Source organism: Octodon degus, unplaced genomic scaffold (genome assembly GCF_000260255.1).
Source record: "Octodon degus isolate 3935 unplaced genomic scaffold, OctDeg1.0 scaffold00098, whole genome shotgun sequence".
Taxonomy (NCBI): Eukaryota; Metazoa; Chordata; class Mammalia; order Rodentia; family Octodontidae; genus Octodon; species Octodon degus.
Genome location: NW_004524674.1, coordinates 1,484,377 through 1,510,111, shown reverse-complemented (window position 1 = coordinate 1,510,111; position 25,735 = coordinate 1,484,377). Strand labels below are relative to the sequence as shown.

The window sequence follows — 25,735 nt, the reverse complement described above, 5'->3', positions numbered from 1 at the left end:
TAAGGCAAGATAAGGACAGGAGTAGACCTTTCATACTCTAGATAGCTGGAACCGAGGGAGTCGGTGGTGCTGAGTATTGGGTGAGTTTGTCCTCCAGGAGGCATTTGGCAATGATGAGACAGTTTTCCTTGTCACAGTTAGATGTGGGGAGAGGGCTGCTACTGGCACATAGGAGCCAGGATGCCACTCAGTATCCCACAGGGTACAGAACAGCATCCTACAATAAAGAAGTATTCAGTCTGAGATGTCAGTAGAACCGAGGCCAGGAAACCCTGGAGTGAGGGGAGAGGGAACAGGAGAGATGGCCAGAGGTAAATGCCAGCCAGAGAGCCAGAGGGTTTTTTGGTTTTTTTTTTTTGACACTGGAGAAGCTGATTCAGAAATTATTATGAAAAACTATGTGAACCCAGATGGGGGGAAAAATGAAAAAGAAGAATAAACCTTAGAAGATCTTAACATAGAAAATTTTCTGACAAATGACTAATTTTTTACTGTACAAAGAGTTCTTTAAAGTGAATGTGAGAAGGTATTTTTCAAAAACTTTTTTTGGAAAGTGGCCAAAAGACAAGGACGCTACCAAAAAAGATAAACAAATGGATTATAATATTTGGAAAATACTCAGCATTACTTTAAAAAATACATGTTTCATGTATTTAAAAAATACATGTTTCAGGGTGTAGCTCAGTGATGGTGCCTGCTTAGCATGCATAGGTCCCAGCACCATCAGGGAAATAAGACAGAGAATTGCAAATAGAACTCATAGCATTCAGATAAGCAAAGATTGTGATTTAGTACAGTGGCTAAGATTATGTAAGAGCAGGGATCATCCCTAGTTCATGAGAATACACATTAGTTCAACATCTCTGGAAGGAATTTGGCAACATCTCAGAATTAAATATGCATCTCTTGACCCAGCATGTCATTCTAGGAAAGAATTATTCACATATAGGTATGCATAAGTATTCACAAATAGGTATTTATGACAGCATTAACAACACAACAAAAACAACCAGAATTCCCATCAACAGGGGACTTGTTTATTCTATAGCACATACTTACAGTGGAATACTACACAACTTTAAAAAAAACCTGAGGCTTGCTCCTAGGCACACATTCAAGAGAAATAAAGACTTGAATAAAGACAAAAAGACTTGAATAGAGATGTTTATAACAGCTTTATTTATAATGCCCCCTAACTGCAATGGTCCAAATGTCCCCCAACAGGACAGACAAATTGCGTTATGTTCATGCAATGGAATACTACGTAGCAACAACAATAAAAGGAATGGTAAGATATAGCTACAGAAATGAACTTCAGAACTATTGGGTAAGAAAAATTGGACATATAAAAGTATGTGTTGTGTGATTCTGTATCTATAAACTTCAACTTGACAAAGCCAGTCTATGCTGACAGAAATCAGACCCTGCTTGCCCAAAAGAGAAACATTACTGGAAGGGGCAGGAAGAATTCTGGAAGAGAGTGACAGAATTGGGGTATTAATTACATGGTATACATATTTGTCAAAATCGTTGGATTGTACACTTAAGGTCTATGCTATTCCCTGAATTTAACTTTTTTCCAACTTAAAGACAAAATTAACTATTGATGGGAAAAGATACTAGCCCAGCTTAATGTCTTGAAATAGAATGATCTCCAAACAAATATTTAAGATCAGCGTAGAGGGACAGAAGCTAAAAGAGTATGCACAGAAATAAGAAGCATACACAGAGTATGCTTCTTTATGTAATAAAGGGAACATATACCTTTACCTAATCCTTACGTATGTACTGTCTCTAGGAGGATGTGTAAGAAACTATTGACCTTGGTTGTCTTTCTGGAAGGGATATGGGGAACTCAAAGTTGGAGATGGGAGGGATACATCTCAATACTACTTGTATTTGTTGGAACTTCTGGTACTGTGTTCATATTAAATTTTTATCATTAAGTATAGTTTAAAATTCTTGATTGGATAAAAACATGTTCTGAGATTTTAATATTCTTCTACCCTTGAGAGCTGGAATCGGGTATGCTGCCAGCAGGGCGCGGCTGTGGCTCTGTAGGTAGAAGTGTGCACTTTGACAGCATATCAGGAAATCATGTGGAAGATGTTGCTGGAGCAAGGAAATGAGTTCCTGAGTCCTGGCTCAGGATACAAGTAAAATTCAGACTAAAAATTTGACTGAAAAGATTTCACCCGGAAACAAACTTCTGGTTGCATAATGTCAAAGCTTATCTCACAAAGTGCAAGATTCATCTGGGCGAAACTTTTTTTAATGTGAAGACATTATGTTTCCCTTGTAGGTTGAGAAATAAAGCTTTTAAGAGACTGTAGGACTAGGTGAATACTGCCTGGAAGGAGGTATTCTGCACTAAAAATGAGACAATGAGATGTCATTATTTAACCAGATAATCCAGTGTTTGGTCTTTATTTTTACCAATCAAGACCATGCCATTAAGGGTCTTACCAAGACCATTCTTACTCATTTCAAGGACTGTACTGTGTGATTGTGGGTTAAGGTCCTATTTAGGAGGTTTATTTTATTTTGTTTTGGTTTGGTTTGGTTTTGGAGCTGAGGACCAAACCCAGGGCTTCTAGCTTGCTAGGCAAGCATTCTACTGCTGAGCCAAATCCCCAGTCTCTAATGTCCTGTTTGGAACCCGGAGAAAAAGCTCCCAGATAGTATACAAGTGGTTTTTAAAAGAGAGAAGATTCCACCTTTACCAGGCTGAGGCCCTGTTCATCAGCCCTGCCAGAGATGGATGTCCAGGTGCTAGCTCGAGGAAGACCTCAGCCTGCCCTCGGGAGTTCCTGATTTGGGGATCAGATGGCAAGGAGCCAGGAGGCTGGGGCTTTGCAATAATCTTTATAGAATCATAGTCCCTGAGAAAAATATTAAAAGAGCAACCCTAGTCAGAATCATCACATGTTCAGCTAACCTTAGGTCCTAATGTCTACTTCAAACACTAAGAAGATGGAGTTTGGGGGCCAAGGTTAGAACCTCTTTACAAAATGTTAGAGGTAAAACATAGATGGGGATGGGCCTGAGATAGCCTTCTGCGAGTGGCTGAGCCTTGGATGATAGCAGAAAGTGGGTGCATGCAACAGGCTATGAGCTGAGACTGCCTGGTTGATGGGGATGGGGCAGGAAAAGGACTGTCTGGTGCAAGCGTAAGGTCAACTGCAGTGGGGGGAGGAGTGACTCTGGGAAAAGTCCCTTAGAAGCCAAGAGAATAGAATGTCTTGTTTGGCATCAGATGTTAGCAGTGAGCTTGGTCTACCCTCAGAGGTGGCCTGGCCTTTTGGAGTACAGGCGTTGCTGAAGCTTTTAACCAGACTCATGCTCTCTTGCTAGTTAGCAACATGCTCCTCCTGAATTCCACTGAAAAGGAGTCACTCAACTGGCCTTAGAGTGAGAACACCAGATACTTCCCATCACCTACCCAGCAGCTTTCCCCTACCACACCCCTGACAGAATGGGGAAATCCCTTGATTTGACAAAACAAAAACCAATCCTGTAACTCCAGGAAATGAGTCAATTCATCCTATGGTATTCCACCTTTCCTTGTCAATGATTGTTTACAATGTGGGTGTGTGATCTGGCCCTTGCCAAGAAGGGGTAGAGAGGAGTCTGCTTGGGGCTTCTGAGGAAGGTTGTATTTTTCTAATGAAAGGGGAAGATGTCCTTTGACATAGTCAGGCCCAACCCTGAACCCTTTTCCTTCTGTCTTAAAGAAAGATGTATGTTAAACCTAGAATCCAGCATGAGGGTGAAAATGTGATCCCTGAAGATGACAGTAGACTAGAGCCCAAGTCTTTGGTGGCTTAAGTGAGCTACCATACAATGTACTTCTAGATTTCTGTAAAGGAAACACTAAATAACTCTATGGTTTAAGCCACTCTGTGCTGTGTTTTCTCTTATATGCAGTCAAAAGCATTTCTCATTACCATAGGTCATAAATGTGAGTACAATTCCAGGATGCAAGAAGCATATGTAGGAATAGCCTTTACTCCATCTCATCAGATATGGGCTCTGCCTTTCTGAGACTTCTACCTAACCTCATAATTCCTCTACTAAATGGTGCCTGGTAGAGGCCTCTGCCCACCCTGCCAACCCTTCCCTCACACCTGCTCATTTTACTCATCTTTCAATGCCCACTTAGGATGCTCTTCACTGACCTTACCCACTACCATCAAGTGTGTGCCTCTGACAACATGGGTCAGTTACTTAGCAGTCACATTCATCATGGCCTCTTGCTGGCTGTATATCCAGAGGAAATCGAAGCCTCATCTTTATGCTTTTGTTCTAGGGAAAGGACCAGCTCAGTCTAATTCAGCACTGCCCTGAACACATCTTGGAAGAGACAGTTGGAAGAGATTCATGTTCAGTACTCTGCAGGCAGGCCCTTGGACTAGCCATCTTTCTGTACATGTATCAGTCAAAGCTCTTGATGATTAAAGGAAGAAGCAATGGGCATGGTGCCATATCAATTTTTGTTGATCTACCCTCAGAGGTTGCAACATAACTGTTGCTGATTTGATGTGTAACAGGATAAGACATATCCCTTGGCCATTCTGAACCTTAGTTTTCTTCAGTGACAAGATAACTACTTCCTGTCTCACAGGGTTGCAGCAAAGATCCAATAAGATAACTAGTGGATTCTCCAGATACAAAAAGGCCTAGCACCAAGGAGGTGCTACAGTTACAGAGAATAACTGTTCATTCATGCACCTTCCTGCTGCCCACCCCCTAGCAGAAAACCAGTGACAAGTCAGCCTGCTGGAAATTTCCATGGGAGACAGAGCATAATGAGGGCAAAACTTCAACTGTATGGTCAGGAATCTGCCCTCCCAAGGAATTAGATACACATTTGGTCTTTGATGGGCTTTCATTAGGTTCCCATACTTTCTCCCCTGAAAAATTTTTCCATGGACCTCATCTCTGCCACCAACTCTCTCCCAGAGTAATATAAGGAAGGACAAAAGGAAGAAAGGAAGGAAAGGAAGGAAGGAAGGAAGGATTAAAAAGGAAGGGAGAAAAGGAAGATAAAAGGAAAGAAGGAAGGAAAAAAGTAAGGGAGAAAGGAAGGAAAAAGAAAAGAAAGAGAAAGAAATTGAACAGGAGAGCAGTTGCCTCTCATGTCTCCCATTCTCATGAGAGCTTCAGAGTTTCTATGCTACTCTGTGGTTACTATCTGAAAATTCAGGTAGATTCACCCACCAGGTAGGCAGTGTGGTTTAGGGGCCACCAAACACTTCTCATTCTCAATGATGCTCTAGCTGGCTGCCAGAGCTCTGGCCAGTCAACACAGGGGGAGATTTACCAGCAGAGCTGAAAGTCCAGATGGACAGCTAAATTCTGACGTGGCCCAGCCACTGGAGCCACTCTGAGCCTATCGGTGAGGAAGACCTTGGTACTCCACTGTGACCACCAAAGAGCCATGGCACCCATACTCGGAGTGTGACCCCAGCTGTCCAGAACTGGGGCAAAGGTATTTCCCCAAAGAGCTAAACTTGTTGGGAGAGAAGAGGGGACCCTGGGGATTTCAACAGCTGCTGTCCCAGACAGCAAAAAGACTGAGCAGTTGAAAGGAGGGTCACTAGAGAGTTGGGAAAGGGGTGTTGATCAGCCAGGAGTGAGCTGTGGGAAGGGAAGCAGGAGTCATCATGAGGAGGGTGGAGAGTCTCCCGAAGGTGCTGTCATCCCAGCAGTGGAGGGTTGCCTGAGAACAGATGTCCTATCCTGGCTGAGTAGTCCCCTTCAGAGTGACAGATCTGAGGCAGCCAGAGATACAGGCACTGCCAGGTAGTTATCTCTAATATGCATGTGGAGTACCTGGGACTAAGCAGGTAAGAACCAATGTCCAGTATGGGCCAGCATGGGGCCTGCCCAAGGCCTCATGGTACAAAAGCCTGTGTCCTGGTTCCTCTCCCGCCTTCCAGTCCCCAGGAAAATGGATTCCATTCCTCTTGAGATGATCTCTTCACTTCTGAGCCTGCCCATCACCATCTCTGACTCTAGCCCTGAAGGAAGAAGTGACCCCTTGGCTGAGTCTTGGAGGGGTGTGGTCATGATTGAGTATCTCTGGGGTGCGAGCCCCAAAGCACTTTGTAAGGTGTACTGGAAATCTTGGAGTCCTCAGGAGGGTGTAGGCTGTGTGCATGGTCTTGTGGCTCTTCCTAAGTCTTAATTTGTGTCATGTTAGCCCATTCAGGGAAATGATCCAAGTCAAATATGGCCCGTCCCCAGGTGTTGACAGACAAAAACACACACAAGACTCCAATTACATTCATCATTAGTCCTGTTTTCACCTGAAAAATAAAAATAAATAAGTAAGTAAATAAACAAACAGGGTCAGAGTCAGCGCCCTGGGGTTTGCTGCTTCATCAGAACAAAGGCAAAGGGGACAGTTGGAGAGATGGATGAAGGGCCAGTTTGCTGGACATCGATGTCCCTGGGCCATGTTCTGGAACCCCCATTCCCAGATAAAGTAAACTCGTGTCCATTGTCATCGGTGCTCAGTGTATCCCTGGGAGGGAGGCAGGAAAAAGGTTCTCTCTGCCCACTTAAGCATTAGAAAATAACTTCAGGGAGGTGACCTCAGGTAGTAGCCACTCAAGCAAATCATGGCAGAGCTTGCAATGTGACTCTAGACCCAGTGGTTACCCCTGTGACTTTAGTGTCCCACAAAGACATTGCAGCATCTTTTGTGACCCTCTTCTAGTTCTTTCTAATACCCACTCTGCTTTCTTTCCTAATGCTAATAATCATTGCTTGAATATCTTGTAGACTTTTTAAAACTGGGATTTGGCCTCTGCCCTCTCTGTGAAAATTCTTTGGGGAGCCTCAGAGAGAGTATCTGTGATAGTAACAACTGGTTGGCCCAACGTAAGGACTTTCATTTCCAGATTCTCTCACCTATACACTTTGCTTATCCCTGACCTAGAGATGCAAAGATGTCCTTCCATTAGAAGCAATAAAGGCAAACCTGTTGTGGAGAGTTCTTCTAGTGACTCTATTTACCTCCATCTTTATCTGCTCAGAAAAGTAGTCTTTCCCTTTACATACACCTATCTCTTCAGACACCTCCACAAGTGTCTCAACTGTCATTAGCATTTCCTCTCAATCTAAGCCTCATCCCTCCCAGCTGTCTTCAAGGTTCTTGTTAGTTTGCGAAGTCCATCCTTGGCCATGGGGATGCCACTGGTGTCTGCGCAGCTTCTCCAGCGGGGAGGTTCTGACTCCCAGTGTGGAGATAGAACAGCCTATGGAGTTTAAAATAATTTCAAAAAAGAAGAGCTCCATTATAGGTGCAAGTAACAGGTATAGTTCTGGACATTCCATGGCATTCCTAAGTCACATGCCATTCTATGAAGCTCACACATCATTCATTAATGGGGCATCCCTTATGCCAATAGCATCAGAGTCTAAGAGGAGTAAATAAAAGCAGTTGTGTTACCATGTCAGAAACTTTGAGGTGTCCGTAGGCAAACACGATGGCGTTAGGCGGGGTGGCCACGGGCAACATGAAGGCAAAGGATGCACTCAGCGTACAGGGGAGCATGACGTACAGCGGATTGAGGCCGATGGAACGAGACTGGGGAAAAACAGCAGCGTAGCTCACAGCACAGAACACAAAACAGAACGCGGAGCCGTAACTCAGTAAAGCATTGTCTGAAGGCTTAGGATAAATTCCCACCTCCATGCCTTTGTTTTGCTGGTTCTTCTGCCTTTTGTCAATGAATTCTGTGGTGGATACTAAATATTGATGCCTGCGCTGAGAGGACACCTCCCCTGAGGGGCCTTTCAGAATCCACTCAGTTTATCCAATATGTATATATATTTCTTGGGCACCTACGATGGCCTAGAGACCATGCCAGACCCCTACACTGCACTGAATCTTGTGGTGGTATGTGTGTTTCTCTCCAGTCACGGGCGCTAGAGGAACATGTCTTCTTACTTATGTATGCATCTACAAATGTCTGTTTTTAACATTTGGGATTGTTTTGTATCCAGAATTTGGTATCCCCCCTTTTCATACTGCATTTTATAATTCAGCTACATCTAACAGCACAGACTAAGCACTCATTAGACAGTTGTTAAAGAAATAAATGAATAATATATTTCATAATATCTGTCAAAATGAATCCTTATACAGAAATACATGCACATGAGGGCATACACATATATGCAAAGACGCTCACTACAACAGTGTAACAAAGCACAGGTAACAGATAGTGGCCATCAATAACAGGATGGTTAAATAAACTATGGTATATATAAACAATGGAATGGTATGCAGCTGTAAAGAAAAAATAGGCTTTGTGTGCTAATGTGGAAATATCTCCAACATCTATGTTTGGATTCAAAACAAAAAAATTAAGGTTTATAATATATCCATAGAGTGATCCCACTTATTTGAAAAGAATTGTGTGTGTGTGTGTGTGTGTAATATAACAAAAAAGATTGTCTAAAAATTTAATAACAAGTTGTTTCTAGGGAGAAAGCTAGAGGAATAAGGTCTGTATACTTCTTTGTATCATCAGACATTTAAAGACATGTATATGTATTATATTTTATGCTTGAAACAACAGTAACATGAACATGTTTTCATTTTATTAATGAATTATTAAACAATCTCCAAAGCCAGTTTTAGTGCCCAGGTGGTGTTACATTATGTAAACATGTGCTCATTTATTTCACAACCCATATCATTATAGGTATATTTCAAATAAATTGTTCTATTCTATAGATCATTCTAATTATACTTGTATGCATTATTTTCTTAAGACAGTCTCCCAGATGCGAAATTACTGAGTTAAAAGAGTACAAGCAGACTGCACCGGGTTTACGCAACCTTGGAGTGGCTGAGAGGTCCCAGGCAGATCCAGGCTGCTTGCTGGTCCCTCCCTGTCCTCATTTCCCCTGGCTTTGGGTACCACACAGCATATGCACTCCTCCTTCCTCTGGGACCTTGCTGGATGACCAATATCTTTCTCTTTCCTACAAGAGGGTTCCCAAGCAAGAGCAGGAGAGGCCATGGAGGTATGTCTGGGGAATCTTACTCAGGGCTTCTGGGTTTATAAAAAGCTTGTTTTCAAAGGACTTGGCTACCTCTATGAATTAAGACTTGCATTTGTCTGACTGGGGTCATTGGTGTTCGTGGTAAGAGCTGGAGATGGCAATGCTTGAGCGTTTGCTCAGGAACAAGAATCATCCCTACCACATGTCCAGCACCAAAAGTCCCCTCTTCCTTTCTCCTCCCCTAGTCTTCCTCCTAACCATCCCATCCTCCTCCCTCTCCTTCTCTTCCTTTTCTTCTCTTCCTCTTCCCTCTCTTCCCTGGCCTCTGTCTGGATAGCCTGCTTAGGTGAGGAAGAGACAGCCACCTTACTATATTTAACACTTTCGTCTTCACTTGGAATGGCAGACAAACCACTTAGGTTTGCTCTTTATGCATGCGGAAGCCCGGGTAACCAGATGGAAATTTACCAATTTGAGTGTTCTGTTCAGGCCCTTTGTGAGTCAGTCTCCCAGCCCCAAAATAATTACAGCCTCTCCCAAGCTCCCATGCAGTCTGCAGAGGCTTTTCATGGGCCTCCTCTTATGGACCCTCAGTGCACCTCTAGGAGGAAAAGGACTCGGTGGCAAATGTAGGGAACTCAGGTCCTCTGAGTCTAAGCCCAGGGTTCCTCCCATACCACCCTGAGGTCAGTACTGCTTTCCAGTGAATGGCAGGAGGCAGAAGAAAGGATGGCAGTCCATTTTCCTATCTGCTCTGTTTTCTTCTCAATCTCAACTCAAAATCATGCCTGCCCATAGAACAAGCCACTGTGGCTAACACTCAGTGGCCTTCTTCTCTACTACTAGTGTCCTCTTTGGCTCGATTCACACTGGTCCTTCATCCCTCGGCTCTCCAAGTAAGCCTTCTGGAGTCTTCAGTCATGCCTTCCATCTCCTTCACCAAATGACCTCTCTCTCACTCATACCCAAAGCCCCACCTCCTCCAAGGCCTCTTCCTGTGGGTCTAAGTCAGTGGTGTTCCTGGAAGTGCCTTACAGCCCTTGTGCAGCATGTTCAGAGCATTGGTCTCTCCTCCTTGGCACAAACCTTGCCTCCCAAGCTTGCAAAATCATCTAGTTAGGTTTATATGCTATTTGAACACCTGGTCTGTTTGCTGCTTTACAAAAGGGGTTATACAAAGACATGACAGTAAGGGCCTCAGGACCAAGGTGGTTAAGGGTGCTCAAGTTTATGTCAGAGCCAGGGCCAGGCTCTGGTCTCTAAGCCTGGCACCTGATTTCATACCCTCTCTAGGGATCCAGGATATGATTAAGGTTGACAGCTTCCTATGAAATGACTCCCCCTCCCAGAAAAGAGGTACTTACCATGGAGGCAAAGATGGGCAAAAACAGGGTGGTGGTGGCCACATTGCTTGTGCATTCAGTGGACACAGCAATAAGCAAGGATAAGATCAAGGTAATGGCTGCAGGGGACACACTGCTCAAGGGCTGCATCTGCCTCCCCATCCACTCAGAGAGCCCTGAGGCCTGAGAAGAACAGGAAAGGCAATCAGTTCAGGGCAGAGGGGCTAGGGTGGGGAGCTCAGTCCACCCTCTACTCCCAATTTTCTGTCTTGCAGATATTTCATAAATGATATGAATCACTCCATAGTTTTGATCTATATCCTCCACTTGCCATCTCTTAATGCTTGATTGCTAGCCCAGTAAATCTATCTGGATATCTAGATCGATATGAATATGCCTTCTAGAAATTTCCACCCAGATGGCCCATTCGCATACCAGACTCAACACACATTCCACCAGGATTCCTTCTCTTTAGCCCAAAGTCTGCTTCTCCTCAGGGCTCCCTAGCTGTCTACAGCTATCCAACCCAGGGTTCTGGGAGTCCCACAGGGGAGTCTGTCATCCTCATTTCTTACTTCCAATCGGTTGCCAAGTCACCCAGAATATCTCACATCTACTTCTTCTTCTTGGTCCTCCATGGCTCTCAAAGCTCAGAGAAATGATTTGGGCCAGACACTGGGGATTTAGATTTGGTCTTTGGACTGAGAAAGATTGTCCAAGGAGAGAATGAAAAGTAAATCAACAAAGGGTCAAGGACAGAGTCTTCTGGGACATCAGTATTTTAGGGGAAACAGGAATGATCAGCAGAAAAGGCTGAGCAGAAATAGAATCAGAAGAAAAGCCTGAGAAAGTAGTGTCTTAGAAGCCAATTTAGAGCAGGGCGAGCTTAAGGAGAGAATGTCCCCATGGGGTCTAACTTCAGAGGCCGAGTTAGGAGAAGATTACAAAGATGCTTCTGTTCTAATCTCTACCTTCCCCAGAACTCCATATCAGATAGCAGAGGGATATTTATCAATGCAAATCTCACTAAGTCACCCCCTCCCTGGTCTTTGCCCCTTGGTGGTTCTGTACCACCTTCAGAATCAAGTCTGTGTTCTCCATCCTAAACCCAAGGCCCTCAGGGAAATGGAATCTGCTGGCCTTCCCACACTTGTCTGCTCTTCAGCTAGACACTTCACACTTCTTTTTCCTTCTTCCTGAAATACTTTTCCAGGTATACACCCTCCCTAGGCTATCAGGTCCTCAAAAATGAGGACTATGTTTCTACACCCTCTATAATCTCTGTGCCTAGACCAACACTAGGGACGTAATAGATACATGTATTCAGAGAAAATGATAGATGGAGAAAAGAAAAGGTGAAAGGATGAATATGAATTTGTTCTTCCAAAAAATATGAATTGGACTGGAGATGTAGCTTAGCAAAAGAGCACTTGCCTAGCATGCATGAGGCCCTGGGCTTGATCCTCAGCACTGAAAAAAAATAGTGGATATATATATCTATATATCTATATCTATATCTATATCTATATATCTATATCTCTGTATATATATCTGCACTATACACCAGGCTATGTCCTAGATGTTGAAGAAATAGCAAGCACAAGATGGACCACATCTGTTATAGTCCATCCCTGGATGCGTAGAGGATGGATGAATGGTTGGATGGATGGATGGATGGATGGATGAATAGATGGATGGATATTGCAGTACCAAGCTAGCCCATCTGTCCCTCTGGCTAGTTTTTTCCCAGGAAAAAAATTAAGGAGGTAGAGAAAGTTATACTTGGGGGTATTTTCCTTAAAGGCTGTGTGTCTCCCCTATTTCTGTTATAGACTTAGTTAGAAAAAACATTCTAAATTAAAAACCCTGTTAATTGAGCATTCCAGAAGCAGAAGGACTAAAGGAAATGGTGAAAATATTTATGAGATCTTGAAAGGAAGATCTCCCTAGAATAAATCAAAGTAGAGAGCATTATTACTAGACCCCAAAGAGCCCTGACAGCAACCTCTTCCTCTCTCTTGCCTATCCAGACTCACTTATCTACTCATTTCTGCAGCCATTCAGGAATGCTTTCTTAGCTCAGTGGCATAAGCACCTGCCTGTCAAGCACAAGGTCCTGAGTTTGATGCCCAGTACCAGAGAGAGAGAGAGAGAGAGAGAGAGAGAGAGAGAGAGAGAGAGAGAGAGAGAGAGAATGCTTTCTCCCTTCCAGACAGTATTAGTTGTACAAGTGATGAGTGTCTGACCCCAAAGAATGTACAGTTCTGTGAGGAGAAAGACACAGAAATCCAAGCCTACAGACAGAGAAGTAGAGGAACATGGTAGCTCAGCCACCCTCTTGCTGGAGTCAGAGGGCCCTAAGAGAAGTTACCTCACATCCTTTAGCCAGGGCAAATCCACCCCCGAGGAGCAGCACAATGCCCCAGGGCACTTTTTCCTGCGTCACCTTCCAATCCAGCAGTGCCGGGGGATAAAATGGAGTTTTCATTTCTGACAAGAAAAAGCAAACACACACTCAACCCAGAGCAGCATTAGAAAACAAAGTACACAAAATCAAGGGGAATAAAGCCACTAAGGATAATGAGGTACCAGCTGAAACATATAAATTAGCTAAAATTTACAATAATTGTTGTATATTCATTGCTGAGGAGGATTTGGTAAATCGTTCTGCTGATGGTATTATAAACTGGAACAATCTTTTTGAAATGCATGCATTTAAAAAACTATTAGGACATTTATAATATTATTTTACCTCAGTAATAACATTACTAAAATTTATCCTAAAGAAGAAACATCCTTGAAGAAAATGCTACATGTGAGAAAACATTCATTTACAATGATGACAAATTCAAACAGGGAAAATGTCCAAGAGCAGGAGAATGGTTATAGCCTCTCTAATATAATGCTTTATTGGAGAATAGTTAAAAAAAATTGTAGTCTCATGCAAAACCAAAAACCCCAAACAATAAAGATATAATGTTCAAACTGTATGTTTTAATTATATATATATATATATATATATATATATATATATATATATATGCTTATTAACAACACAGGGAAGAAGAGAGAAAACAATAACCAAAAGGTACTGATGCTGTAATGGGAAATTTGAAACACACTTTCCGCCCCTATTATAATATGAATAAGCTCTCACATGTTTAAAAAGCAAGAGAAGAGGTTTTGCTCTAAATAATACCACTATTGGCTCAGAAATCCCCATCTCCCCCTGCTTTTGTAATGTGGTCAGGCTTCTTGGGGGATGGGATGTTCTCCTCCCATAGGCCCAGGGCCCGTCCCATGGAGATCATTTGCTGCCCTGAAGCCCCAATACAGATGATAGGAAGGCTGGCACAGGAGCCTTACCTTCCTCAGTCTGGCTGCCAAAGTTGAACTTGGGCTTCTGTGAAGGTACAATGAATAGCAAGATGGCCACAAAGATGGCCACAGTGGCATCAGTGGCATACCTAGGCAGGAAGGAGCATGCAGGAGTTTAGCCCAGCTTGGCTGCTGCAGTGACAGCCATGCACAAACCCCAACCTAACGTGGCCAGTTCTGTGTCTCAAAGCTTCTGTATGGAGAAACAGACTCACTGGGTATGAATACTGGAGCCTCAAAGCCAAGTTCAGGATAGTGTGGGAGACTGACCCTGGGTAGAAATCAAGATGTCCCCATTCTTTTTTCTTTTTTCTTTTTTTCTTTTTGGCAGAACTGGGGATAGAACTCAGGCCCTTGCACTTGCCAGGGAAGTGCTTATTCTACTGAGCCATCTCCCCAGCCCCATTTTTTTTTATGCCCCCATTCTTGACCACCAGCTTTCGATGACTCTCAGTGGCTCACTTGCCTCTGTCACCCTGCACTGCTTCATGGGTGAGCTTTGTGACTTCTTCTCTAGGTTCTTTAATATCCTGGGCTTATCAGGGTGACCTCGAGGACTTTGGTGCTGATCAAAATGGAATGGCCAGTTGCAGGCAGCATCTACCTGCCTGAATCTCCTCCCATTTCTGGGATATACAAGTTTGTTTTTCTACCTTTCTTCTATGCTGGAAACATCAGGGCTATTAGAGAGACTCCTTTTTGCCAAGTTTCTACCTAAGCAGCTTCTAAACCTTGGGATGTATATCTTGAGAGGGATCTAAGGAAAGATCAAAAAGGAAGATGGCAGTGTAGAGATTTGGAAGCAGGATTCTAGATGACCAGGTCCTAGCCCAATAAACTGTCTGTATCAGGGCTTGGGCCAAACCCTATTTGACCATGCATTTCTGCAGAGGGTGCTACAAAAACAAGCGCTTTTGTGGTCTCACCATAAATATTGGTCAGGAAGGAAAATAAGTTATGAAACCAACAAAGTGCTTTCTAAAATCCAGTTTCAGAACAAAGGGCCCAACCCCACACCTTCCTCTTGCCAGCTGTACCAGAGAAGAGCAGCATCCAGGCACCACGATAATGAAGCAGGCGCTTCTGCCAAACAAACACTTACATTTTCTTATCCTCCTTCCAGGCAATGGACACCCAGCCTGGCATGAAGCCAGGGTCACGGGAGAACCACAGGCCGATCAACAAGAGGAAGCAGACTAGGACGTTGACCTCAGCGAAGGACAAGGGGCCCAGCTTCCTGTACTCTGCTTGTAGCACTTCATAGGCAGCCTTCTCCTTATTCCTGTTGCGTATCCCACAACCGCAGGATTTCTTAAAACTGGAGAAGGCAAAGATGAGAGAATGGTAGGACAGATGGGTTGACTTAGGCGTAGGTGACACAGAAGCCAAATATCCCAGCTGCTGCAGGTCCTGGAGCAAGTTTCTTCCTCCCTATTTATTTCTATGTCTTTTATCTGCCTCCTTCCCTCCTAGGACATCATGGGGAAAGTTTGTGAAGAGGTAGATAAATGAATGCCCAGAGCATTCCCCAGGGATGGCTCCAGAGCTTCAGGTTATTTGCCCAAAGGAGGCCTGCAATGTTAAAGGAGAGGTGGTGGGTCTCAACCAGGTCTCAGAGGTAGTTGCTGCTGAAAAGGAGAGAGTGGCCAGGAAGATGAGAAACTGAGCAGAACAAGAGGATCAAATACAAGGGCTGGGAAGATAGCTCAGTAGAATAAGTGCTTGCACAAGGGCCTGAGTTCAATCCCCAGTTCCACCAAAAAAAAAAAAAAAAAAAAGAGGATAGTATACAGAAATCAGCAAAGTGAAGCTGTCACTAGCAAGGGCTACCTGGGAGGTTCCTGGTAACCAGGGCAGGAAGGAGGCTAGCTCAGTCTATGTCCTTGGATGGACCTCCTAGTGTGACCCATGGGTGGATGGACCCAGCTAAAGTGCCATGTAGGACCTCCCCTCATGATGGTGTTGGCCTGAGTGGGCAAAGAGGAGGAAGCTTGTGGTGGAGTCATAGAAGGTAACTTAACTATGGGGAGAGGTAACTGGAACTACTGATGCACAGTAGACCCCAGGGTGTCCTCTGAGGATTCCACTTATAATTCTGCCCACTGTTGGTCTGAGCAGGTGGACAAGGCCAAGAGCATTGTCCCTGAAGAGTCTTCCTTGCAAGTCTTCCTACGGTAAAATTCACAGGACAGATGGAGTGGATGGAATACATAATGGTTCCAAACATCAGGGCTGGGGCCAGCCAAATAGCTGAGCAGATTAAAGTGCCTGCAAGCAGGCACATGGGCCAGGGGTTCAATCCTCAGGCCTGCTGTTCCGGCCCCACCCTCGGGGGTGCGCTGAGACAGCAATTGAGACTGGGTGTGGTGGCATGTGCCTATAATCCCAGCTCTTGGGAGGCTGAAACAGGAGAGTCACTACGAGTCCGAGCTAGTAGTGAGACCCTGAATACCCTGTAGACCCTTCCTTAACATAAACAAACAAACAAACAAACAAACAAGCAAAACAAACCCACTAGGGCTGGATGTCAAATTGCCTTTGAGAACATGAGAGCCATTCTAGTGGAGATAATGTGGTCTATGGCAGAGGGACACTAGGACACTGGGACATGGCCTCCTGGGAGCTCAGAGGTCAGGAAAGAAATAGCAAAGACAGGACCTCAGGTCTGCACAGCTGGCCAGGCCTCCAGCAAGGTCTGGGGCAAGGCCTTGTGTCATGAGATCACTGGGCAGGGGATGACTCTGCTCTCAGGGGAGGGGGCCTCTCTGCCATCATTGCCTCTATCATCTGTGTTCTTCCAACCATGGACCTGATACCAATGTCATCTTATAAGAAGGCTGTGCCATAAGCCAAAGATTTCCGGGATTATTTCTCATTACCTAGCATGAGACAGGCAGTAAGAAGCCTGAGTCTGAATGGTCCTGACAACATGTCCCCAATGCCACACAAATGCTGAGGCTGTATGGACTGTTCAGGCTTCTGATGCAGTTCCCCACAGTGGTGCCACCACATCTCATCCTCTTATGCGAAGCAGTTGCACTCTCGTGTCTGTGTGCATTTCACCTGGTGAATGCTGGGTTGATTAAGATACAAGGTCTAGTTGGCCTGTGGGAGCCCTGGAGTTGGGGTTCAACATCTCCCTGAAGAATGGCCTTCATCATGAAGCAGCATGGACTGAATAGACTTTGAAGCCAAGAAGAAAAGGGGTCTTTGAGGCCCCATGAGTCTCTGCCATACTAGGGAGGGGTTAGGAAGAATACTCATAAGGACATTCATCCATCTTTCTGGTGGCTAACCCAGTTGTGACAGGTGTAATCCAGCAGGAATGTCCCATGTCATTCTTAGTAGTCCTGGGGGGGTAGTGTCCATGGCAGTCCTGAGTGAATATAACCTATCAGGTTGCCCATAAATGGAGCAAGAGTTTTTCTGAATTAAACTAGATGTCAAGCCTTTGATATTTTTCTCCATGACTCTTCAGGTGAAAAATTTAAGAAAAAGACAGACAGAAAAGAGGTTAGGTCTTCCTTTGACTGAGACATGCACTCTTTGGCCTTAGGTAATGTGATCCAGGAGGACATAGAGGTGGACAGGCATCCCCAGGTCGTGGAATGCTGCAGGGCTGCTATCATCCTGCATGCAGTAATCTGTCCTCTGCCTCCCAGATTCAGACCTGAGCCTGGGCTACCTGCGACCCAGTGCCTACTCCATGTTCAAGCCAGAGCACCATGTTAAGAAGTGGGGAATGCTGCACAACAGCTCTTCTCCTCCACCACCAGCAGGTTCTGCCCTTCGTAGAGCAGCACACTATCCGCCCTGTAGGCTCTGCTGGTCCAGGGGCCCAGATGGAGGCTGTACCAGGCTGTGGAACCACAACTTTAAGTTCTTGGCTGGGCTTTCAAGGACATGGTATCCACCTCATTGTTAGATGGCAGGCTGATAGTGCCCTTGTGGTCTTGATGCTAGGCCAGCTCCCTCTTCCTACGTGGCCTTGAAGCCTTACAGAAGCTGCCAGGCCACAGTTAGTGCTCACGATACCTGGTATGCTTGGCCCCTGGAGCTGGCCAGGTCAGCAACCCTTGGCCTCCCCAGGAGGGAATGTAGGATTGTGGCTGGAAAGCACAGGCTCTGCAGGAGATCTGCCTGCATGCCAATCTCAGGCCTGGGCTCCCATGCCATACCAAACTGCATAGGCCATCTAGCCTCTCCAGGCCTCTGCTGCTTCACCTGTAAACTGGCACTGCTAATAATAGTACCTACATCATAGGTACTGTTGTGAAGATTAATGAGATTCACAAATATAGAGCATTAAAATAGTGTCTGGTGTATCAGGCATCAACGCATGTTGGGCCTTGTGCTTTCCATTGCCCCATGAGGGGACACAGATGCCCACCTGCAGTAGGTTTGGGGCCATCTCCTAACAGATTGGCTGGGAAGACAGGTGTAAATGAGCAGATCCTTGGTGCAGAGCTGGCACAGATTTGAGAAGCAGCGTGAACAGAGCTGTGATCAGAGCCAAGTTGTGCCAGGCAGCGAGGAGGGAAGCGGCTGCCCTCTCAACAGGAGTGAGACAGAAAGGAGGGCAGCGGACAAGAGGCCAGTGTGCAGCATGGGGGTGTTGCCTCTACTATTAATCATTATTCTATCTTGAATGTGTCCAGGGATTTTTAAAAACAATTTTCAAAACAGTTCCTCCTCCTCTTCCAAAGAACACAGGGGAGCACACCATTTTCCCCTTTAAATCCCAGCTTTCCACGGGCATTTTTCCTTTACCCCACTGCTTCTACTCGGCACAAGCTCCCTGGGAAGTGAGGCCCAGCACAGACGCAGTTAGCTGCTCACGCAGTCTTTTCCACCTTTGTGCCACGTACACATTTGTGTCTTTTAAAATAACAACATTTAAAAAAGCTTCGTTAGCCACACGTCATGGTTTCTGTCCAAAGTCTGGCTGCTGTCAAGGGTGAGTCTGTCTCAACTTGACCGTGTGCTGGGAAGAGGAGGGTAAACTTTCTAGGACAGAACACTTCTGGGAACACTGCGAGCATTCAGCAAAGCTCCTGCTTTGGATTGATTTGGACAATATCAGAAGGCTGCTGTGACCTGGCCTACTAGACCCACGCAACCCAGTGGCAGTTTGTCCACCAGTGCTGACTGGGCACCTGGGGACAGGTTTCTATCTGAGTGCTTGCTCTTTCTCCCTGGGTTGGGAGCCATGGTGCATAGCCCTAGAGCTATAACATATCTGGGACAGCTCCAAGTGGGAAGCAAGTTCTTCTGAGTAGGGATGAAGGAAGGAGTAACCAAGAAAGCAGCATTTGAACAGACTGGGGAGTAGGGCAGGTTGGAAGGTTGGAAATAGTCACCCAGACAGAAGGAACAAGGCATGCAAAGACACAGTGTGCAGCCTGGGGTGGCAGGAGTGGGGAATTCCCTCAAATGAAGACATTCATTGGCTGGAGGCTGAGGGTTCTATGAAAGGGTGTGGCATGATCAGAGGGTAATCTGGGAACTGTTCAAACTTACTTGAATCTCATATAAATGCACTGGAGCCACAGCCAGGAGAGGAAGAGCATCAGCAGCATGTTGGGGAATGCAAATCCAAACCAGGAAGCAAAGTTCACCAGATCCTTACTGTCAGGAAACAGCCTGAAAGGAAAGGCACCAGCCTGTACCTCAAGCCAAAGTTGAGCTGCAGGAAGCAGTGTGGGCCCTGGGGCTGGAGGCTGAACGCCTGCTGGACACTGAGAGGAGGGCGCAGGTGGAGGCTGCTACTCCCAGGACCCAGCTACCCAAGTTCCATTGCCCACATTACCCTCTAGTCAAGTGTAGGCCCAGAACATGGCCATGTTACAGGATGAGGCTGAGGAATGACCAATCGGCCCTTCTGTGAATCCAGTCCCTGCTGAAAATCTCACAAAACTTATTGTCCATCTCTCTAGAGAAATACAGTCTTGTGCACATGCACACATAACTTGGCCAACAGCTTCAGGGGATCCACAGGTGCCTTAGGGCTCTCCCCATGTGGGTTTTGCAAAGGAAGGGCCTCCCTAGGGAAGAAAAGCTCAACAGTATCTCAGGATGTTACTGAAAGGTGTTCCCTAGGCACCACTTCCCAGCCCAGTCCCCTGTTATCCCAGGGGCTACCAGCTTTACCCCAAAGATGTCCAAACAGACACACAATGTTCCATACTCAGACCAGACAGGCTGATTTCTCTAGAAGAATTTAAGAGAGAACCCTAAAGAGGTCATTACAGAGACACTCCCAGGATCTAAGCAGTCTGGCTGTTGAACCTTGAATTTCTGTCCTGCTGACTGCAGGCCTGTTCTTTCTGCTTCCCAGCACATTGGCCAGCTGCCCTCCTGACCCCTGTTTACAGCTCTAGTCTGTGCCACCTTTTGCCCTAACCACTACAGTTTGTACACACCACAGCACACTCACTACCAGCTCAGCCTGGTGCTCCCCGACATTTGACATCCTCCAGGACCCTGAGAACTTCATGGCAGGCCAAGGCTTCTCCCACTTTCATGATCCCAGACCCACCCAGCACAGGGCCAGGCACAGATATAGGATCCCCATGGCCAGGGTCCCTTTGTGCCCAAGGCTGGAAAATTCCAAAGTGCCTTCGGGGCCTGCCTGGTACCTTACAGAGGAAACTACATTAACTCAAGGGTTCTTGTAGGGATGTTGATTTTCTACAAATTCTAACCCAGGTATCTATGCTATATTGTCCACTCCCTACTGAATCTACATTCCCTCATCCCTTTAAATGCTTCTGAATGGAGCAGGGGTGCTGAGACACAGAGGCTGGGTGGGGTACAAGCCACCCCTGCTGGGCTCCCCACTCCAGCACCCAACAGAAGAGGAGAGAAAGGCAAGTAGGTCTCTCCAGCCTGAAAGGGGCCCGCTCTGGTGTTCTTTGAAAGTACAGCCAGTGACTCACTCATTCATCTGGCCCAGGAGCACCACGTTGGGTCCTGTCCCAGTCAGGGTGGCTGTGCCCCCAATGCTGGCTGCATAGCACACGCACAGGTTCATAGCCTTGCACATGTTCTTCCTGACCCGGTCCTCCTGCTTCTCCATGGTGGGGTCTTCAAAACTCACTTGGTTCTCTGTGGTGGGCACAGCATTGTTAGCTGAACCAGTCATGGGGGCTGCCCAGCAAACCTCACCTCCTGGTCCTGCTGCTAACCTGAGGACAGGGACATCCCTACCCTGTCAGGTGCTTCCATGTGCATTCCCTGGCCTCCAGCCAACATCATAATCAGGCTCCATATGTCTGCCCAAGGTCACTTTCCATGGCTTCCCTAGGGCTCCTCCACGCTCCTGCCAAACTCAGCAATTTCAGACAATATCCATGTTGCCTCTGTCCTGACCCCTTGCTGTTGCTCAGACTGTTCCCTACTGTCCAAATCGACCTCAGATGCCTCTTCTAGCAAAATTTCTCCCATTCCCAGGCTTCTGAAGTATCCAGTTTATGGCACCCACCCCTGTGGCCTCTGCTGGGCAGAAAATCCTTGTGAGGGGCCCATTAATGCCACCCCACTGGGGTCCATGAGTCAGAAGCTGATGTGCTCCTGGTCAGCTCTGCAATCGCAGACCTCACATAGGGTCTGGCAATCAAGCTATCAGCCATGGGTCCTGAGTTCCCCCATGTAAGGTCCTGGGGATTGGTAGGGAACAGGCAAAAGGCAAACCAGATGGATACTACCTATGTTCCCTGGGCTCTCTGTTTGCTTTTAGCAGGGAGCAAACATTGATAGCACACCAACCCCAAGACCTGTGGGAGCGGTAGAGAGGAATTCAATCTGCTCAAGGTCAGTAAAGGCCTCCATGAAGACCATAGGAGGAGCAAGAGGTAAGGGGCACCCAGCGGGTATTTGAAAGATGCCCTGATGAATAATCCAATAAGTGCTTAGCTGATTTTTGTGATTCTCAGGAGCTCAGAGTAGAATCTTTCCATAAGCTCTTACTAATGGAAATGCAACATTCTAAGCTCTACTAAAGGACTTTTTTGAACAGTATGGGGTTTTGAACCCAGGGCTTTTGCACTAAGCTATTTCCCCAGCCCATTGTTTATAGTTTATTTTGAGATGGTGTCTTGCTAAGTCAATATATTGCTCAAACTGGGCTCAAATTTGCAAAACTCCTGCCTCAGCTTCTGAGCATTTTGGGATTACAGATGTCACTACTATGTCTGGCTCTAAAGGATCCAACTATTTTGACAACAGTCACACTCCTAAAACTTATGAGAACAGTATTTCCTAAGTTGCTTTCTCTATTCATATTTTAAAGGAATCTATAGGAAATAGAGAGGAAGAGAGGGAACGTTTGGCAACCGAGGGAAGGCGCCACTGTGTCCCCTAGAGTGCCCTGGCCAGCGGCTCACCCGGCAACTGTCCAGCCTTGCCCTTGTCCACCAGCTCCAGTACCCTCAGGCTGGCCTCAGAGGATACATTTGTGGCTTCCATCTGCTGCAGCACAGCCTCTACAATGGGCACCATCATGGCCGTGGTGGCCGTGTTGCTGATCCACATGGACAGGAAGGCTGTGACCACCATGAAGCCCAGCATCAGCCTGCAGAAAAGGCACAGGGAGGAAAGTCATGGGGTGCCCCATGTCCCCTGGATCCATGTCTCCCAGGGGCCACCCCTTGCCAGCCAAGCAAAACTGAGGGTTCCAAGAGGGACTCCAGTGTGAGTGCCCCACCTCGTTCCCTGCTTCCCTCTTTCCTTTCTACCTCCTGCACCCGCCTCACGCACATTATTGACAAAACCTGACACCCCAGACCCAGCCCTGGATCTTTGTTTTTTAATTGTAAAGAGAAAAAATATGAAAAAAAAAATTCAAAACAAGATAATAGGAGAATGACAATAGTTCCTTTCAAGCAGTTCTAGCTTTGATTCTAAGGAGTTTCTGTCTAGCAAGAGAAGTGTAGACAACCAGACCGCTGGCTCAATATGGATGGCATGTTCCAAGGATGATTTGGGTGTGTGCAGGCAGCCCCAGTTTCCTACTTGCACCTAGAAAAGCCTCCCCATCCTAGACATCTCTCCTTTCGGAAGTTTCGAAGGGTTATGCAGGCAGCCTGCGAGGGTACGGCGAGCTCAGGGAAGTGTGGCCTTCCTGTGGCCACCCCAAGCCCACACACACCATACTTTGCCATGGACCAAATTGAACTCTTCAGAAAACACATTCCCTTCGCTTATAACCCATCATCTTTTACTGCAGCTCTCACTCAGCGGTCTACCTAGGAAGCCCCCTCACGGTTCTTCAACACCCTCTCAGACATCATTCCTCCTTTGTGGCCTCCTTGAGTGCCTGCCTGGTAGGGCAGGCCATGCCCTTCCCTGTTTTCCCCCAGTACTCCCCATTGGGTAGGGTCCAGAGGATCAGTGTCCAGGCCTGCTGTGTTCTGAGGCTTGAGAGTAGGGCAGGGCCTGCTTCTTCTTCAGGGCTTTACACCTCCCGTGTGATGAGGTCGGAAGCAGAAGGCCCTCAGGGAGGGCAGCAGGGTACAATTTAGCTGCTCTGGGTCTCCAGACCCTTCTGCGCTCAGGTTCTCCTTCAGGGCTGCCAGTTTGCCTGAGGGAAGGCCCCGAGGAGAGCCTGGGGGTGCTCTGCATAAGGTTCAAGCTTCTGTCCACACAGACTGAGCTCATAAACCCATGAAATTAAAGATGACTCCAAGCTTTACTTGCAAACCAGGCATGGCTTAATCCAGACTCCATCCCGCTGTTCCCTGTGGAACTCTGCAGCTGCACTCCCGGGGAGCCCCCCACCCCACCATGTCAGGCCCCTGCTGACCAGCTTCCTCACCACCTGCTGCCACCATCTGGGTATTGGTTTCCAACTAAGATTGAAACATGCTCCACCCAGGGACCAGCCTGACACATCCAGGGAAGCCATAGCCAGCCCACCCTCACCCCTGGAGAATAGCTGGTGTGTACCACACTGCTCTCCCCAGCCCTGGAGCTCACGCAGACCACATAGCCAGAAAGAGAGGTGTAATTACCGCGCGGGCTTGGCTCCCACCCAAAGCAGCGTGCGCAGCGCGATCCTCTTGTGCAGGTTCCAGCGCTCCACAGCCACCGCCACGATGAGGCTGCCCAGGAACAGCATGTTGGTGTCCTTCATGTACTGCACACAAACCTGGAGGGCAGTGTGGAGGACATGTCAGGGCACCCCTTCTCCTGGCCACATGATGCTTGGGCCTAGAGCCACCCAAGTTCCCAGAGACAAGCTAACAGACCAGATGCTGATGTCAGGGTCAGCTTGGAGCTGTCTGTCTCCATTCATGGGGCAATCTCTGGGGGAGAGGGGATAACGTCTGATTGCCCCCAGGTCTAGACAACTCTGAAAGGGGCTTGGAAAAGGAAGGAGTCTATGACAGAACCAGGAAGTCACCAGGGACCCTGTGTCTGCTCACCTCTTTGGAGTCCATTATCTGAAAGAGTGGAAAGAGTAAAACAGGCATGAGGGAGGTGACAGCCACCGGGATGACATCCGTACACCAGTAAATGGCCATGATGATGATGACGTAGGCACACCTGACAAACTGAAGAGACACCCCTGAGTCCGTGCAGGCCACACCTGCCCTGTCCTCAAATCGTCAGAAGATGCTGGCAGGGATTCACATCAGAGGGAGTCTGTGTCCCCAGCCAATACAGCTCCCCACGTTCAGGCCAGCAGGGAGAAAGAATCTGCTGTCCGAAGACTACTGTACCCCTCCCGGCCATCCCTGCCTCTTTCCACATGTGTTCACTCATCTTCTCAAACTTTGCATTGGTCACTTCTCGAAAAGAATGAAATTAGGAAGAAAAGGAAGAAGGAGGGGGATGAAGGAGAAAGAAGGAGGGAGGGCAGGGGAAGAAAAGGAAAAAGGGGGAAAAGACACGAAAATGCCACTTGAATGGCCTGCTCTGAGAACTACACAACATAATTTTATGGAGCAGTGTAATCTTCTCCATGAGCCAATTAAGTGTGGTTCTCTCCACATTCTCCTTCCCCCTTACTTCCTTTTCTCAACAGCCTGTTACAGTGACTTATCTCTTCATATTGCTACACAAGCTTCATACTGATCATCTTCCAAAGTGCAAATCTTCCACATAAGTTTGATGGGCCACTTCACATCTTTGTCCTTCCATAGCCAGATGCATGCAGTCTCCTCTGTCCTCTGTGGCCACTCTGCTTTATTGGTTCACTTATTTAAAGTCTCCCCTGAGGAGGACCCCTGATGCATCCTTCAGTTCCCAATACCTGATCTTCACTTCTTTCTCCCAGGATTACTCCAAGTCTCCCTGCTCCCAGAAATGCACCTGGAAACCAGCTCATCCTGAGAATCACCAGCATGGTTTCTCAGGTTTTTTGTTTTTGTCTTAGTACTGTTAAAATGATGGTGCTTAATGCTTTGATGTCTCTCCCTTTCAGATGCCACAGCTTTTTTTTTTTTTTTTTTTTTTTTTTTTTTTTTTGGCATTGAGGTTTGCATGGGTTACCTAATCACATCCTTTAGTCACTTAGCCAGTGGGATCTTAGCTCTGGAGCAAGATAAGGCTGGGTGCCGTGCAAGCACTTGCTTCCTGCCTCTCCCTTGCTGTAGGATCTGGGGAAAATCATTGAACACCTTGGCCTCAGTCTCATCATTTTTCAAAATATGAGTGGGAATACAAACTTCCCTGCACTCTTCCTACAATCTTTATAAATTATCCAGCTCTGTCCTCATCCTCATTCCAGTCCCCTCCAATTAACTCAGTCAGGAAGACCTGTGCTTCTGTTTCCTCATTCATTGGCCTCCTTCCCACTATTACTTTCATCTTGTTAAAACCCAATTATTAAAAAGGAGGGCCACAAGGAAAGCCAACATTTTGGCCCTAGCCTTCCAAGGTCAATTAAGACTCAGGACATATGAGAACTTGTACTGTAACGACATGTAACTCATTTGTGTCCCAAATTTTCTGATCAAGGAGATTATGGGGCCAAAGAGGAAAGTGAA

At 46.5% G+C, this 25,735-nt stretch overlaps 1 protein-coding gene across 6 annotated transcripts in view; it reads right to left on the bottom strand.

Annotated features, from left to right (window-relative positions):
* Positions 1–1,151: 1,151 nt before the first annotated feature.
* Slc13a5 (solute carrier family 13 member 5) overlaps positions 1,152–25,735 on the bottom strand; it is a 41,958-nt gene continuing 17,374 nt past the window's right edge. The window contains exons 2-12 of one of the 6 annotated variants that reach the window (XM_004638305.3): positions 24,170–24,298; positions 23,756–23,892; positions 22,130–22,317; positions 20,684–20,852; positions 19,266–19,388; positions 14,848–15,063; positions 13,734–13,834; positions 12,739–12,857; positions 10,389–10,550; positions 7,460–7,597; positions 1,152–6,311 (exon numbers count right to left, since the gene is read on the bottom strand). In XM_004638305.3, coding sequence (XP_004638362.1) covers positions 6,180–6,311; positions 7,460–7,597; positions 10,389–10,550; positions 12,739–12,857; positions 13,734–13,834; positions 14,848–15,063; positions 19,266–19,388; positions 20,684–20,852; positions 22,130–22,317; positions 23,756–23,892; positions 24,170–24,298 — 1,614 coding nt within the window. In that variant the 3' untranslated portion in view covers positions 1,152–6,179. Of the gene's footprint in view, positions 6,312–6,443; positions 6,530–7,459; positions 7,598–9,519; positions 9,626–10,388; positions 10,551–12,738; positions 12,858–13,733; positions 13,835–14,847; positions 15,064–19,265; positions 19,389–20,683; positions 20,853–22,129; positions 22,318–23,755; positions 23,893–24,169; positions 24,299–25,735 lie in introns of those variants that run through there. The other 5 variants (XM_023723325.1, XM_023723323.1, XM_023723324.1 and 2 more) reach the window with 5 other exon arrangements.